Raw genomic sequence first — 18,110 nt, forward strand, 5'->3', positions numbered from 1 at the left:
ATATTGAATGACGTTATATATACTTAGTTACTTGATAGCATTTTTAATATTGAGTGTGGCTTATTATGCCGACCAACTCTATGGCCAGTCATGAATTCTAACCATCGCTGATCACTTGCTATGCATATGGTATCCACTGACGGATTCATGTTCACAAATTACTAGTTCTTTCTGATCATTAGGTATATTCATTCCACGCGTTTTGAATACAGTACCAGAACTCCAGGAAAGCGGTCGTTTTGTTAAAACATATTATGTTTTGATACCAGTGTTGCACTAAAGGGAAAACAAATAATGTTCCGACCACAGTTTCACCTAGATCAAGCCCCTTCGGTGGAATAAAGGGGTCTCATTAAGATACCGTTCCAGATATTGACTTTTGCAAGAAATGATCCCTACAGAAGAGTGAATGCATGGATCATGTATATCATACTAGCAAGATGTTGCCATTGACAAGAGGTAAATCCTGCTGAATATGTGTCCATGGTGCAATTGATATTATCGTCGCATTCAGTACTACTCCAGTGACATTAAGAGGCGGTGGGGTAGCCTAGTGGTTCAAAACATTCGCCCATTACACCGTAAGCCCTAGGTCGATTTCCGACCTGAGTACAGTGTGTGAAGCCCATTTGTTTGCTTCCCAAGCTGTGATATTGCGTGCCTGTTGCTGAAAACAGCGTAAAACCATACTCAATGATTTATTACTCCCTCACTCTAGTGACATTAGGGCAGAGCTTTATGTGTTTGGCATCATGTTATAAACTATCAAGTCAACAGTGAGCTGAGTTAACACCCCTGTAAATGACGAAGCAATTTGTTAATGCTGTTTGGTTCGTTCTTTCTTTGTTGTTTAACGCCGCACTCAGCAATAGTCAGGCTATGTGACGGCGGTCTGTAAATAATCGTGTCTGGACCAGACAATCAAGTGAATGACATCATGAGCATCGATCTACGCAATTGTAATACGGTGGCATGCATCAACCAAGGCAGCGAGCCTGACCACCCGATCCCGTTATAATTAGTCGCCTCTTACGAAAAGCATAGTCGCCTTTTATGGCAAACATGGGTTCCTGAGGACCTGTTCTACTCCGATTCTGCACCGGTCTTGTGGATGTAAAATCAGTGTATCAGTGAAGTGTTTCCTCGTTCCGACTTCAGCTTATCAGCCTGATGTTAAAAGGTGGCACGAAATAGATACACACGTAACCAACAGCGACGAAGAAAGACTAAACACAGAACCCTGGTGACAAGTTGAGTCTGACAACACACCGAGTGATGAAGGTACCAGGATGACTCTTGTATATATACCTGAACAAAGAAGTTAAGATGTTCTGATTGATACATTGATGTATAAAACTACGCGATAATTCACAAAGAACAATGAAGAACGAAGCGTGGTTTATTTCACGATTAAACATTGTTATATCATGACATCATTTCTGGAGATTCGAGCATGCGCTCGCAACTTGATGAAGTCGTAAATTGGACGATGTTACTTTTGAGAAGGTAATGTTCAGTGAGCTGTTCCCCACAGATGTAGCTGGGCTACGCAGATAAACGCAGTGGCCGAGCCAAACGTGGGAGACATATGACAATCGGTATTAGAAGACAAGATACACATAATCGTCGTGAGGATTGTGAGAATATGCGGGAAATACCAAACATAACCCTCCTGTTCGTAAAATGGACATGTACAACATTTCCAAGGTCGGATTCTATTCAGGGAGTCATCATAGTTAAAATCTGGGTAAATATTTTTTAAAGCTTGTACATTGTATCAACATCCTTAAAGAAGTTATACATATTGTTGACATGTCATATAAAAAATAGACGACAAGTGGGAGTAGTTTATTGTGCAATAAAACACTGCACGGAAAATATACCATGAGGGGTGCAAGACCCCCCAACATATAGTTCTTCATTATCTATTTGTCACGCCAAAGACCCGGGTTCGATTCCCGACATGGGTACAATGTGCGGATCCCATTTCTGGTGTCCACCGCCGTGATATTGCTGGAATATTGCTAAAAGCGGCGTAAAACCATACTCACTCACTCACTCACTCATTATCTATTTTTGCAAATGCTGATCAAACATACATTTAATTAAATACGTTTAGTTGTCCGGGTCACTGTTGGTTAAGCATCACATGGAAAGTGTTGTCTCCTAACTGGTTACAGAAACTTGGTTCTCTTATCCGGACAACCAATGTACGAGTACGCCTCTACGTTTGTTGACGACAGGTGGAAATGGCAAAACGCTTCAGCTGGTCTATTATCATGAAGGAAACACAGCCCATGATAGTCGTCATAGAGTAGTCAGGCTCGTTGACTTGGTTGATGCATGTCATCGTATGCTCATGATGTCAATCACTGGATTGTCTGGTCCAGACTCGATTACATATCGACGTCGTAAAGTTGGAACTTTGCTGAGTGTGGCTTTATACAACAAACAGACTACGTTTAACATCTAAGTTTAACAGACTAAGTTTGATCATAGCTGAAATATTTTCTATTTTAGTAGTATTCCTCGCGTACAGTTAAAACAGATCTACAAAATATGTGATCGATTTAAATAGCACTAATCTTTAGATGTTGCATGACTGTGTGTTATTTACAAGACATGCCAGCATCCACAGCTAAAGGGAGACAAATCCTCCAGGCATACATATCCCGCGGAAAGCCAGGGAGTATTATACACAGGTGTGGGTGCGCAGTTATGCATCACAATTGAAGGGAGGTAACCCGTGAAGCCATAATTGGCAGGTGCAGCTACCTAGCGGTTTCTGTCTTAGTTCCATTCATCGACTGACAATCTCAGATAAACATGACAAAAATGCGAATGGAAATATATACAAGGATATTGTTTTTTTATTTCTCACGATTGCTTTGAAGTGATAACATAGCTAACAGACACGATCTGCAAGTGGGCTTCAACTGTCAAGTGTTGTACAGATAATGGCGAACTGTTGGCTCTTCTATGTTCAAAGGTACCACAGTTGTGTTACAGTGTTGTACATATACGCATATTGTTTTGCATATTATGTGGTGTTGAATATATACGTATATGTGGTTTTGTATATATATGCTAATGGTGTTGTGTTGTATAGATGCGTTTGAGGTGCTGTATATATGCATAGGTTGTAGTGTATGTATGCGTATGTGGTGTTGGTTATATGGGTAAGTTGTGGTGTTGTATCATGCGTATATTGAGTTGTATATACGCGTCTCTTGTGGTGATGTATAGATGTGTATCTGGCGGTGTTGTATATATACTGTAAGTACGTGGTGTTGTATATATATATATATATATATACGTATGTTGTTGTGAAAAAATACGTATGCGGTGTTGTATATATGCGTATGAGGTTATATATATATATACGTACGTGGTGTTGAATATATGTGTATGTGGTGTTGTATATATACGTTTGTGGTGTTGTATATATACGGATGTGGTTGGGTATATATACGTATGTTTTTGTGTATATATACGTATGTGTAGTTGTATATATGCGTATGTGGTTGTGTATATATACGTATGTGGTGTTGTATATATGCGTATGTGGTTGTGTATATATACGTGTGTGGTTGTGTATATATACGAATGTGGTGTTGTATATATGCGCATGTTGTAGTTCTGTATATATGCGTATGTGCTGCTGAATATATATTATTACGTTTTGGTGTTGTATATATACGTATTTAGTGTTGTATATATATATATATATATATATATATATATATATATATATATATATATATATATATATATACGTACGTGGTGTTGAACATATGCGTATGTGGTGTATATATACGTATGTGGTGTTGTATATATGTACGGGTTGTGTATATGTACGTATGTGGTGTTGTATATCTACGTATGAGGTGTTGTATATATACGTATGTGGTTGTGTATATATACGTTTGTGGTTGTGTATATATACGAATGTGGTGTTGTATATATGCGCATGTTGTAGTGCTGTATATATGCGTATGTGGTGTTGTATTTATAGTATTACGTATTTGGTGTTGTACATATGCATACGTTGTAGTGTTCTGTATATACGCTCGTGGTGTTGTATATATATATATACGTATCTGGATGTGTACAATACGTATGTGGTGTTGTATATATGCGTATGTGGTTGTGTATATATACGTATGTGGTGTTGCATATATGCGTATGTGGTTGTGTACAAATACGTATGTGGTTGTGTATATATAAGAGATGCTCGAAAAGCATTTAGAACATTTAGACGTACTGTTTCGAAAAGAAACATCTACTGCAAAAAGAGAAATCACTTTAAATCCTGCTGCAGGAAAAATAAATCTGACTTTAGTGGCTTTAAAAACTTAGTGATACTATTTACTCTCCCTCTAAGTTTTGGAAACAAGTACGTTCATTAAAAAAACAGATAAATAGAAAAGTTAGTATCTCAAAGACTGAGTGGCTTATACATTTTATGAAAGTTTTTTTCAAATGACACTGTTTTCAACACTGACAGCGATGTGTTTGACGATATTAATGATGCTTCCTCTTCATGTTATAATGATGTTGAACTTATTTTAGAATCACCCATATCACAGTATGAAATTCTGGACGCTATAGTTCATCTCAAAAGTGGAAAAGCTGCTGGTCCTGACCATATTGTGGTTGAAATGATAAAATGTTCCAAATTTGAGATGATGCCTTTTCTCCAAAAATATGTCAATAAGATGTTTGACAGCGGTATATTTCCCAGTAGCTGGTGTTGTTCGGTAATTATTCCAATACACAAGAAAGGAGTTTAACAACCCAGACAATTATAGGGGAATATCCTTAATGAGTATTCGTGGAAAGATGTTTACATCAGTGCTTAATTCCAGGATTACGAATTGGGCTGACATGCGAGATAAGAGTTCCGAAACACAACCTGGTTTTAGAAAAAAAAGTTCAGATCATATATTCACATTATATGCAATAATCCAAAAAATGTCTATCACGTCGTAAACACAAAGTGTATGTAGCCTGTGTCGGTTTTAAAAAAGCTTTTGACTCCGTTGATCGTTATAAACTATGGTATTGTTTAAGAACTACTAGCCTCCAGGGGAAAATGTACTCTATATTAAAAGCTATGTATTCAAATATCAAATCGTGTGTACGATGTGGAGACAATGTAACCGATTTCTTTGACTGTCCTGTTGGCTTATGACTAGGATGTATCTTGAGCCCGTTATTGTTCTCATTTTTCATTAGTGAATTATATTATGAAATTATGGCTTAGGGTAAACATGGTATTCAATTGTTCCCAAATGTAATAGACATTTTGATGCTTCTTTTTTTAAATGATGTCATTTTAGTATCCGATTCTTTTGTTGGATTACAAAACAACTTAACACTTTAGAATGTTACTCCAAAGAGTGGAAACTATAAGTTAACCATGATAAAACACATATTGTCATTTTCAGAAGAGGGGGTCAGGTGTCACTGAATGAAAGATGGTTTTTCGATGGTAAATGTGTTAATGTTCTGAGCCATTATACATATCTTGGTGTAATGTTTACGCATACAATGAACTTCAAGAAAGGTGTCTCGGTCTTAACATCACGTGCAAAGAAGGTCATAATCAATGTAATGTCTGTCTCGCAGAAAGTAGGAGACTTTACATAGCATATATTTTCTGAATTATTTGATGCCCGATTCAACCAATCCTGTTATCTGGATCAGAAGTGTGGGGATTTTAGCGATACGATTGTCTTGAAAAGCTACATCTTTTGGCCTGTAAAAACTTCTTATCCCTTGGTCCATCAACACCCGATTGTATGGTCTATGGCGAGTGTGGCAGATACCCGTTATATATCAACTCCCAAATTAGATGCTTCAAATACTGGTTTAATATTCTTGGAATGCATGAATGCCGAATCCCCAAACTTGCTTATTATATTTTTGTACATTTAGACGACATGGGCAAAGTAACATGGGCATCACATATTAGAAAGCTTTTGTTTTCTCATGGCTACGGCTTTGTATGGTTAAACCGAACAGTTGGTGATGTTAAACTCTATTTGAAACATTTTCGTGAACAATCTATAAATATGTTTTATCAGGAATGGCATTCCACTTTAGAAAACAGTTCAAGGTATGACAGAAAAATACTTATCTACATTAACATCAAGAACCATTCAACGTCCATTTATTCAATTTAGGCTCGGATTGAAGGAAGAAAAATGGCCGCTGAAAAGTCGAACAGGCTGTGCCCATTATGTCATTCAGCTATAGAAAATGAAATTCATTTTACTTTTGTCTGTCCTTATTATTGTGACCTAAGAGGAAAGTTTATACCAGAACGCTATCTGTCAAGTTATCCTGTACCTGCTTATATTTCTCTTCTTTCTTCAAAAGATGATGCTGTCAAACTGGCTATATATGTTAAAATGCAATTTCCCTCAGAAACAAATTGTTAAACATGAGTACATATCCAAATAATTATGTAAACTACTTATTTGTAACTCTCTTGTATACATGTATGGGCCGGATGCCAATTAGGCTTACATGCAATAAATATCTTTGACTCGACTTTTACCAAAAATACGTATGTAGTGTTGTATATATACGTATGTTTTGTTGCATATATACGTGTATGGTGTTGTATATACGCGTATGTGGTGCTGTATATATGTTTATGTGATGTTGTATAATAAACGTATGTTTTGTTGCATATATACGTACTACTATATGGTGTTGTATATATGCGTATGTGGTGTTGTATATACGCGTATAATCTTGTTCTGTCTATATCCGTATGTGGTGTTGTATATATGCGTATGTGATGTTGTATATAAGCGTATGCGGTGTTGTATATACTCGTATGTTGTTGTGTTGTATATATCCGTATTTTGTCTTGTGTATATGCGTATGTGGTGGTGGTGTGTATACCAGGCTTACCAGGTAAACCAGAGGTTGACAATTCACGACCTATATAAGGCCACGAAGCCACACAACCTGTCACACATTGAAACCGCCAGGTCCTATTTAGCCGGCGGGGTAGCCTTGTTGTTAAAGCGTTCGTTTGTCACGCCGAATGCCCGGGTTCGATTCCCCACATGGGGCCCAAAGTGAGGGGCCCAAATCTGCACGTGTTTTAACCAATCGTCTGTCACATTACTAAGACATGTTTCAAAATGTGACTTAGACATGTTCCGTAATGCAATTTTATTGTAAAAACTTAAAATGGTTAGGGAAAATTTGTCTACTTTCGCTACATTCACGGTCGATATTTGGTATGACTAAAGTATCTGGCATTGACCGACCATCTCCGTTAGCTATTATTTTTTCGTCATCACGTACTACCCTTGAAACGTATATCTTATTCAAGCTGTAAGCAGTCAAGGGTTTGGTGAGTTACTGATTATCTCCCTTGCTGCATTGCAATGCATCGTATGTTATTCAGGCAACAAGGGAGAAATCTAGGTCAAGCCTGTCATTGATTCCCACTCAAGCCTTCTCCCTCTCCACACTGCTGTTGCAACAGATGGTGTGACTTGTGACATAATTTCACGACACGATGACAATGACAAGATTTCAAAGACGTATTCAGTCGGAACAGGATGCCAAATAAGGACACACATTTTCCATTTATCTTTATTTATTTATCTAAGGTTTTGTTCATACATGGATGGAGATTTTTCCCGGTGTCCATATTTCAGCACAGTATTGTTGCATGTCTTGATTACATATGTACTTGTATAGTACATTTCTTGGTGCCAAAATCTTTGCATAATACCTGATACTTCATTCAACAAAATACTTGTCATATTGTTTATAAATACTGTTCAACGTGAAGAATATGTTGCATATTAACATTTCATTTCACATTCTTCCTCACGCTGCAATATACTGCTTATTAACATGTTCATTCAAATATAACCGCCTCTGTGGTCTAGCGGTAGAGCGTCCGGCAGGAGAGCGGAAGGTACGGTGTTCGATCCCCGACAGCGTCATACCAAAAGACGTTAAAAGATGGTACTTGTTGTTACCCTCTCTGGCGCTCAGCATTAAGGGGCTAAAATAAGGACTGGTCGGCTCGGAGTCAGTATACTATGTCTGAATGGGGTATTCGTGTTAAACATGGTATCTCAGTGAGCTAGCACTATAAATCGGGTATTAGTCCGGACTAGTACAAGCAGCGACACACGCACACGTGCATGCACGTCGCTATATAAGTGCAATAATCTTGGAACCCCATTTCACCTCACCTCCTTCAAATATATTTCTTATGATCAGTTCCTTTCTTTCAATCAACTCACTCCAAAGGGAAAAATTTCCACGGATTAGAATATCATTTCAATCCTCATTCCTCCCCCAGTCACCTGTCTACATGCACTTCAAAATGCAAAATGAAAATGTCACTAATTCCAAACATTCTGATGACATCGTGACAGTTATAACTACTTGGTGCCAAGACATACTTTTGTATTTTCATATTACATTCCATACATTTCTGTTTCTGCCATTTGTCAACAATACATTTTCTGAAAAAATAACTACTCCATGTTTGTTTGTTTTCTACAGTAGTAGTTGTATGTTATGTATGATTCATACCATGTTGAAATGTTTGGTTGGTCTGTATTTTGCAATTCACTCACGCAATGGAAGCATTATTTTCCTACAAAAATGAGCTTGCATGGAATCTTCATAATGTTGGTTTCAACATTGTAACATCTTCTTAATATACTTCAGATGTAAACCAGAAGAAATCACACCATAAACAAAGTTAACCTTACTCAAGCGTATCGATCAAACTATCGTACAACAAAGATTGTATAATAACAACCAGTTTGTGCTTTAATAAACCACTCATATCGTCCCATTGGTGTGCTTATAATTCTTTCTTCTGTATTTGACATTTTTCGGCGGGGAACATTTGATTCATTGCAACAATATGTCAATGAAGAGGTTGTTAAAACCCAGAGTGTTTCACAAACACATTATCTTCTCCCGCAAAATAGTTACGTTATTGTGAAGTGCACAGTATCTAGAACACTCCAACACGACGTATCAGGGCAATGATGTGAACACGATACCACCATAAAATGGCATTGCATTACGCATGCTCAGAGTAAAAATATGAGGATGAATACAGCAAGGATCGGGTTTCAAAGAACTTCATACGACTCTTGCTCAAAAGGGTGATCGGCCTTACATCATTCAAGCCCTCAGTGTACATACATATATAAAGTGAGACGATAACGCTGTAGTGCGTTGATCATGATACAGCGTTCTGCATGTTTTCCGAGAACATGTCATGAACTATATATTTTCCGAGAATCACACTGGCTGTATGAAATGACGGTTAGTGCTGATAACATTCGCGCTCAGCACAAGGCCACGAACAGGGAAACCGAAACCAGAAAACTGCAGTATGTACGGAACAACTGTTCGGACAAAATTACATTTCATCTACGGATTGAATATGTGAGGTGTAACCGAAATAAAATAACTGGACTTTACATTCACGTTATCTTACTATGTGGATAATATATTACATTAGTGGTAATATGTGCATTTTATGGGGAATTATAATGACAATGATAATTTAGTTTAAAGTATTATTTTGAAAAATAACTGTTGTGAATTAACCAGTGCAATGGCGTACCTTGCCTTCCATACATTTACTGTGTGAATGATGAACAGTGCAGTGAACGAAAAGTACCGATTAATACCGGATGTTAATGATCGTTAACAAGGTTACTATTCGTAAACAAGAAATTTATTATTCAGAACAACTTTAATATCAATTTAGTTGTAATAGCATTGGGTTAATGTGTAATTTGTTAACTTTATGTATTTTCAAATGTTAGTTGACCTCAACCTTCCTCAAGGTAAGCTGATGGCCGCCATGTTGGAGGAACTTTGAACAGTATGTATGTGGATATGTAGGCTTTACTGTCGGCCACAATTAATATGTTCATTGGTCGTAGTATTTTGGTACAGGTCCCACGGTATACAGACTCCAATAAGTATATATACAGATCTACTGTAATCTATAAATATATTGGCATATTAAAAAATCATGAAGGTTTTGATTATGTGATATCACTGATATTATTTCAGGCCGCGGGGAATATCTGTTACATATCGAACAAACAATGGATCCTGACAAACGAGGGAGGCTACGTAAAAATCACAAAACACTGAAGAAGGATCTCGACACAAGTGAAGTCTTAGATTCACTGTACAGCGAAGGTATTTTCAACGATGTTCATTGTGAGGTTGTTCGTTCAAAGGGCACACCCAACGATCGGAATCAAGAGCTGCTGACGATTCTAAAATCTACCGGGAATAGCGGGTACGACAAATTTTGTGAAATCTTGAAAGAACACCAACCACATTTGTTGACTGTTCTAGAAGAAACAGAGATGGATCAAGGTTTGTATCAATTGAACTTACATAACCTTTATCAGTTTTGGACTGCGTAAGCTATAACACATAACATTTCATGAATGTTGTCATCATCCGGCAACGATAACAAAGAAACATTTTATTTGAGAAAATTCATCATTGTTTTTAGATCAAGTATCATGCATCGTACCTGGTATCAGATCACACTTCTTAATACACCTAGCATTGCGTACACTAATACTATTTATCGTACATTGATATTTTCTTATTATTAAATCAATATACAAGCATTAATATCGTCAACAAATAAATATGTATTTATCTGTGGATCATATAGTTCTAGGACCGCCTCTGTGGTCGAGTGGTAGGGCGTCCGCCAGGAGAGCGGAAGATACGGGGTTCGATCCCCGGCCGCGTCATACAAATGCAAAATACGTTAAAAGATGGTACTTGTTGTTACCCTGTCTGGCGCTCGGGATTAAGGGGCTAAAACAAGGACTGGTAGGCTCGGAGTCAGTATACTGTGTCTGAATAGGGAATTCTTGTTAAACTGGGCCATGGTATCTCAGTGAGCTAGCACTATAAATCGGCATCAGTCCGGACTATTACAAGCAGCCACACACATACATGTGCATATATGTACAATAATCTTGGACGCGACGTTAAACTCAATTTCACCTCACCTCACCTCACCTCACCTTATATAGTTCTATGTTAATGGCAGAGATTACAGGAGAATCTTCAGAAGGAAATGTATTTTTTGAACCATCTGATGACTTCGAGTTGAAAGGATTGATTGACCAACTTACAAGCCACGACAGAATTGGAGAAGAGGAGTTCGCAAGGATGAAAACCATTGTCCAGAGTGAGACCTTATTAGGCATTAATCTTGTTGTTTAGTATGTCTATTATACAATGTATTGTCTATTAGGGAAAGTAATTTTGTTGAATTGTTGAATTGTCAAAAGCGCCCGCACACTCATACACACGTTGTAAATATATATTCATGTTTGTAATGATTGTCAATTTAATTATGTTCGTTGAGTCACATACAAAGACACAATCGACTTCAGTAAATATTACTGCACCGCTGATATATTGGCAATGTTCGTTTTCAGGTGAACATGGCTGTCCAGCTGATGTCATCAGAACACTCGATTCGCCAGCGCGTTTCTTTGGTCATTTGATGGACAAGAAACTTGTGACTCGCTACAATCTGGCATTTCTACAGAGTCTCCTGTGGCGTGTTGGCTTAAAGGAAATGTGTGAAGATGTTGCAAGATTCGCCAGAGTCAGTGATGAAAAACCGATTCACTTCTTCCTTGCTGACAGTTCATATACAGGTAAAATATGTAGATACATGTATATGGTACAAGGGACCCAAGGGTCTCCCGGGTTTCACAACATACTAATATAATTTGATATTAAAGGTACAGTGACATTTAGAAATATTCTTATCCGTGTCGCGATCTTTGCCGACGACATAATCAGGTGGACTGAAGCGGTGAAGATGGTTTAAAAAGATTTATTATCTGTAAAAGATAGCATCAATGTCAATTGCTGTTCAGTCGAGGGAGCAAAAACGTCTTCCCTCGGCTGTGGCGTGACACAAAGTCACAGAAAATACAAGTATATAGCATATAACAATGATATCGTAATATATTGCCTAAAACAGTATTTTTTAATACAATTGCGTTGAAAAGAATAGCTATATATAACATTAGAACGCTTTTACTTTATATACATTGAATGTGAGAATGAATGCTTTTGGCGGCACGTGTATGGTGTGACGTCACAATATCAAAAACTAACATTTGTATGATATTTTATGTAATAATAAAAAAATGTACAACATAGATACCTTTTTCTCACAATCTTACTTACGGGATGGTGCTTTAACTTAGTGTTTGAATCAGTAATCTCGAGCCTTTTGACCGAGTAGGGTATTCACAATTGTTGACATTTATGATTTAGATTCTACTTACCTAATCTACTGACTAGCTTATGATAAAGAAAGCAAGTAGATAAGGGTACATACCTGTAACAAAATGGCATCAATGTCACACCCCAGGTATGCACACGAGATACTGCTGGTAAGACAACAAGGAGTAGAGTGAGCGATGAAGCTAACGTAAAAGCAAATAGAGATAACTCGAGGAATATTAAAATAGCTTTAAATATATCCGTCGACATCTGATTCAAAGCCTCCCAGAGTGTACGTGTATGTAGTTTACAGCGAAATACATATATATCTGGACAAGTTGTGTTAGCTTGCACGAATGAAGGGAGGTAACCCTGTTTTGCAAGGAGCAAAAGAACTGCTTATTCTCGTTTCTGATACGTCCTTATGATATCTTAAAGCTTTCACATTTGTGCTTATTTTGATTTAATATATTTGGCAGTATAATAGTGAGGGGTGAGTGAATATGGTTTTACGCCGCTTTTAGCAATATTCCAGCAATATCATGGCGGGGGACACCAGAAATGGGCTTCACACATTGAACCCATGTCGGGAATCGAACCCGGGTCTTCGGAGTGACAAGCGAACGCTTTAACCACTAGGCTACCCGACCACCCGGCAGTATGATAATTTATATTGATACGAAGTACCTAGATCTGCTGTATTTTCCAGAAAATGGATATATTCCCTGCAAATTCCACGTTCAAGGAAATGTCAACAACTTCAGAGGAATAACCATTGAAAAGATATGCTACATCGTGTCAAGGTATGTGGGCGTGCCCCAGACGCACGTTTTTCCTGTAGGCATACAGCCCAGCAACAGTATCCTCCTGACTGTGATGGTTCCAGAACATTCTCTGCATCTTCTGAAGGATCTTGAAGAATGCTCATGGTTGGCTGAACTTGGTGTTGACTGCATTACATATGGCCCAACAACTATTAATGTGAAAGCTACAAGCTCTGGTAAGTGTCATCGAAATAAGATTGGAGACAACCAATGAGGTTATTATTAAATATAATGGCTATATGTAATATAACTTTTATGACTGACAATTGGTCCGAACCTTGTCACCTTAAATAACATTGTATATTCTTTAGTTTTAGATTTTAATATCCATAGCCACAAGATATATCTGTTGAAGACAGAGTCGATTGTATGATCTAACTTCTATGACTGACAATTGGTCCGAACATTGTCACCTTTTCATAACACTGTATATTCTATAGCTCTTGTTTTAAATTTCCACAGCCACAACAAGTATCTGTTAAAAGCATAGTCGGTTGTACGGTTCCGATTGTATCATGAACATGTGTTTATGAATCACTATCAAATAGTCATGATACCATGATAAAGCTGTTTAACTAGTTAGACTGATATTGTTCAGTAATAAGTGTATATATGGTTCATTACACTTGAACAGTTTCAGCACATCCTCACACAGCTACTGATAGAACGGGTGAACTTACCACCTTGGAGTCTGAGCTGGATAGAAAACTGAGAGAGGAACAGCTACTGAAACAATGTCTGTATGACGAACAGATGGTAAATGAAAATCTACGTGACATGTATGACAGTAAAGAAAATGAGGTCACCAAATGTAAAGAAGACTTGGATGAGCAATTGCGGGGGAACACTAGGCTGTTCTGTGCCCTAATGGTCACACTGAACTTGGTACACATGTTACTGCAGAGACGTATGCCTCACGTTGGAGGAAGTACGTGGGACATGAGGGAGAGAAGTGCCCAAACACACTTCAAATATGTTGTGGAAAAAGCAAAGAGGTTATGCAGGTCCGATGTTTTGAAAGAAGTCATCGATGCCCATTCTCTGGTGAAGGAGATCAGTAACGCTCGTATATTAAATGCAGTCAATGAGTCAACTAATATTGCGATCCAATCTCTACGTGCCAACGTGAGAGAGTTACTTATGTATAAGATGGTTGGGAGATCTTTAGGTGTAGAAACTACCCCTATTCCCCCACCTCAGCAAACGGTTCATTTGAATGTAGAAGTGGGTAAGTTATATTTTGTAATACTTTCACCTTTCCTTCAGGGATATAACTTCGATAACTGCTGTTGCTCACAAAACCATATCATATAGAGAGCAAATCATACTTGCATTTGTAAATCTGTCCTTCTTTTGCCTTACAGTAATATCAATTTGGCCAACTTTCAATGTTTATGATTGAATGAGCGTATGAATATGTAATCTTTCGTTATGATAGGAGCGATAGTTCAACTCGAGCCACAACTTGTAGAAATCCTGATTGACCTGGGGAAGAAACTGACTAAGAAACAAGTTGAAAAACTCTGTCTCCACTACAAACTGCCAACAGAATTGAAATCTGACAACAAAAAGCACCTCATATTTGCACACCTGCTTGTCGACAAAATGAACAAAACTAAATCTCCCATGGATCAGGACGTAGGTTCGTATTTGATAGTTATTTACTTTATGAGGGTTAATAACTGATGTCAAAAATCCGTTTAATGGGGGTATGTATTTTTGTTTCTCTTTACCAAGAAAGGGAGCAAACGACATCGAAGTTCACAATTCTAGAACACGGCAAATTCACTGTAAACATTATAGTGATAACACCAAGTGCTCATGAATGTATAATCTGATTCTTTCACCTCTCCTGGAATAATACTAAAACATTCTCTTATCCAGATCGCATCATCCACGAATCAACTCGACTTTGTGGTGGAAAAGATTTAGGGGTCGAATTTCAAAGTCGAAACAAAAAACGTCTTCGCAAATTAGAGGAACAGCAAAAAAACCTTTCAGGTGTTCCCAACAGACTTGATAACATAGAGCATCTCCTAAAGACACTCGTGGAACAAAATGTGACGGGGTCGCTGCCGTCAGGATATCCTTTACAAAGCTTTTCTGACAGACTTAATTTTAATAAGGTGCAAACCTTTTCTTCCAAGGAAAGACCCTATTTTCAGTAGCATATACATGTATTCAACGTTGTTCCTGTGTCATACATCTTCGGAAGATTGATATGATTGATCCCATGACTATCGGCCAATCCGGAAATGAAAATGTTTCCAGAATAGTTTAATGTAATTAAATCATGATTTTCCCCTGTTTGGTAGACAGGGGAATAAGGGAATTTCATCATTTCGCCCTATATATTTTTTCGCTGACATTGGAAAATATATGAGAGTGTGAGTTGCAATCTGATGTGTGCTTTGTTTGTTGTTTAATGCAGCAATCAGCAATATTCGAGCTATATGACAGCGGTCTGTAAATAATCGAGTCTGGACCAGACAATCCAGTGAATGACATCATGCGCTTCGATCCATACAACTGGGATACGATGACATGCATCAACCAAGTCACCGACCCCGACCACCCGATCCCGTTTGTCACCTCTTACAACAAGCATAGCGCTTTAACCGTGAAGATCCGGGGTAGTCTAGGTCTTCAGATGCTCATGATGGCAGTCACTGGATTTGTAAGGTTTTTTGGAATTTTTTTGTATAAATAAAAATCTCAGCCCCCTATCTGCCTGAAAAAAAATATCCCAGCCTCAATGAAAAGTTTCGACCACAAAATGGCCATCCTCATCAATACAGAATATTTCGTGAGCAAAACCATAATCTTTGACAGAGAGATATGACCATGAGAGACAGAATACCTGTAAGCCATATTTATTAATAACCATTTCAAATCTTCCATTTTAAGACATGAATTAACAACATCATTCCAAGTTACGCCATATGAATCAAGTTGGCCTAAAATGTACTCCATTGCAGTTTGAAATGCATGAGTTGTGAGGAAGAAGGGTTTGTTTTGGCCGGGATACACAAGGATGGGGGCTGTTGTAAGGGCTTGACTTAGCTTATCGAATGCCTGTTGGCAATTGTTTGACCATTCAAAAGACACGTCTCCTTCAGGAGGTTGTATATAGGGGCAATGCCAGAAAGGTTTGCTACAAATTTGTGATTATACGAGGCCAAATCTAAGAAATGACACATGTCATTTTAGAGGGTGGGATCTGTGGGACTGAATCTTTTTTTGAAGGATCGCCTGCTTGGCTGAAAATATGCCCTAAGTAGGTGCCTATTTTGTCTCAAATTTACATTTGCTTTGAGTCCTGCTTCTTTGATTCTTTGGAATGATGCTTTGAGGTGACTGTAATGTTCCCAAAACGTTTAAGAAATATTATGTCATCTCCAAACTTAGTATGTAACGCCAATTCATTTCATTATTGCCTCTTAAATTGTTTGCAGGAATGCAATAGGAGCATTTTTGAGGCCAAAAGGGAGGCGATTCTATCCAAAAACACCATCGTGTGTAATTTAGGCCCACTTGTGTTTTGCATCTGGATGTAGTGGTATTTGCCAAAAGTCACAAGCACAACCAAACACACTCAAAATATATACGAGGAGGTGGTAGTGGGGAAAAAATAGTTTGTTTAACCGTATTGGGGCGTCTGTGATCTACGAGAACATGACAATGGGAGAGTGCCATTAGTGGGTGTCAAACATTTTTTGCACCTGTCTGAAACATTCTTTTTTAATGGGTGCGTTTTGCCTATAAAACGGGAGTCTAATGGGTCTGGTGTCACCTGTTTCTATTTTGTGATGATGGGTCCTAATTCTGACTCATAGTAGGCAAAACCTATTACTATATACCAATACATTTTACTGTGAACTTGGACTTTCAATGCTTTTATAACGCTTTGGGGGACAAAAGCTCAATAACGTTATGTGGTATTGTCATGGTGCATGGCCAAGGCCACCGGCTCACCAACGACTTTGATGATGAAGTATCGCCTACCTCCTGTCCATCCAGTGTGCCTATAACAGACCACCAGCCTGGTGACTGTCATTCATCTGAAGCAAAAACTCCTTGCAACGTGGTCATGCGTTGCTTCTTGATGTATCATACCAATGGCTCGTTCTTTCAGTACCATTATTCTCAGCATGTTATTTGTCACTGTCCAACGATTTGTGTTTGAATGAACAATACATAATTCCTTTTATATCAATATCTGTGTAGGCTGGTATGCTGCATGTGCAGCAAAGGTTTCACTTTAAACTCAAATTCCACTGATCTGGGTAATGTACATGTAGGACGTGCATTACTCAACAAACTGTTGTGGTGATGTTTGATTGATTCTCAACCATTTTGTAAAACTTTGAACTTTCAGTTTAGTATTAACGTTTCGTTTTTTGGTCAGTTTACATAAAATGCATGCTACTTATGTCCATCATCAACATCATCATATAATTAGTAATTGAAAAATGCATTCCTCCAGTAGATGTAAGTACAAACATGTCAAGTCGATTTGGTTTTGCAACACATGGTGTTGTACACAATGGTTATAAAATGCTTTATTATGCGTCTATTATCATTGTTCTGTTTTTAAATCACCTACATCTGTACCGTTATTATGTTTAAGAGAACAGTGAGAACATTCTAACATTCTTCCCAAAGGCTGAATTTGAAATGTGGCATTAAAAGGTCTCAGCTCTCTTTCCAGAAGAAACAAACATCGGCCCCTAAAATGAAGAAAACACGACTTGAAACAGCAAATATACATGATACATTTATACATATACGTGATACATTGTAAACCGAATGAGAGTGTGTATTGCAAACTGATTTGTTGAAATCTCCTGGACTTTATTTTCCCTGAAGTGTATATTTTTTCAGAATCCCTTTAGAAAATTGTGCCATCGGCGAAAAGGATACCACGATAATTAAATAGTAATTTGGTTTAATATTTATCAGAACAAATTCAGCGACATA

At 37.8% G+C, this 18,110-nt stretch overlaps 1 protein-coding gene across 4 annotated transcripts; it reads left to right on the forward strand.

Moving 5' to 3' along the window:
* Nucleotides 1-9,804: 9,804 nt before the first annotated feature.
* On the forward strand, nt 9,805-15,823 carry LOC139474404 (uncharacterized). 4 transcript variants are annotated; one of them, XM_071257413.1, is made up of 8 exons: nt 9,805-9,901; nt 10,096-10,410; nt 11,108-11,248; nt 11,502-11,726; nt 13,016-13,306; nt 13,765-14,358; nt 14,569-14,772; nt 15,015-15,823. In XM_071257413.1, the coding sequence occupies exons 2-8, from the start codon at nt 10,131-10,133 to the stop codon at nt 15,296-15,298; spliced, it is 2,019 nt and encodes a 672-aa protein (XP_071113514.1). In that variant the 5' UTR covers nt 9,805-9,901; nt 10,096-10,130; the 3' UTR covers nt 15,299-15,823. The 4 variants fall into 4 exon arrangements, with proteins under 4 accessions (XP_071113514.1, XP_071113513.1, XP_071113516.1 ...); XM_071257412.1 differs by having other exon boundaries at nt 9,821-9,863; XM_071257415.1 differs by having other exon boundaries at nt 9,821-9,863; nt 14,569-14,768; nt 15,015-15,143.
* The last annotated feature ends 2,287 nt before the right edge of the window (nt 15,824-18,110 follow it).

The sequence above is a fragment of the Haliotis cracherodii genome, unplaced genomic scaffold, assembly GCF_022045235.1.
Source record: "Haliotis cracherodii isolate W230 unplaced genomic scaffold, xgHalCrac1.p SCAF_3, whole genome shotgun sequence".
In the NCBI taxonomy this organism is placed as follows: domain Eukaryota; kingdom Metazoa; phylum Mollusca; class Gastropoda; order Lepetellida; family Haliotidae; genus Haliotis; species Haliotis cracherodii.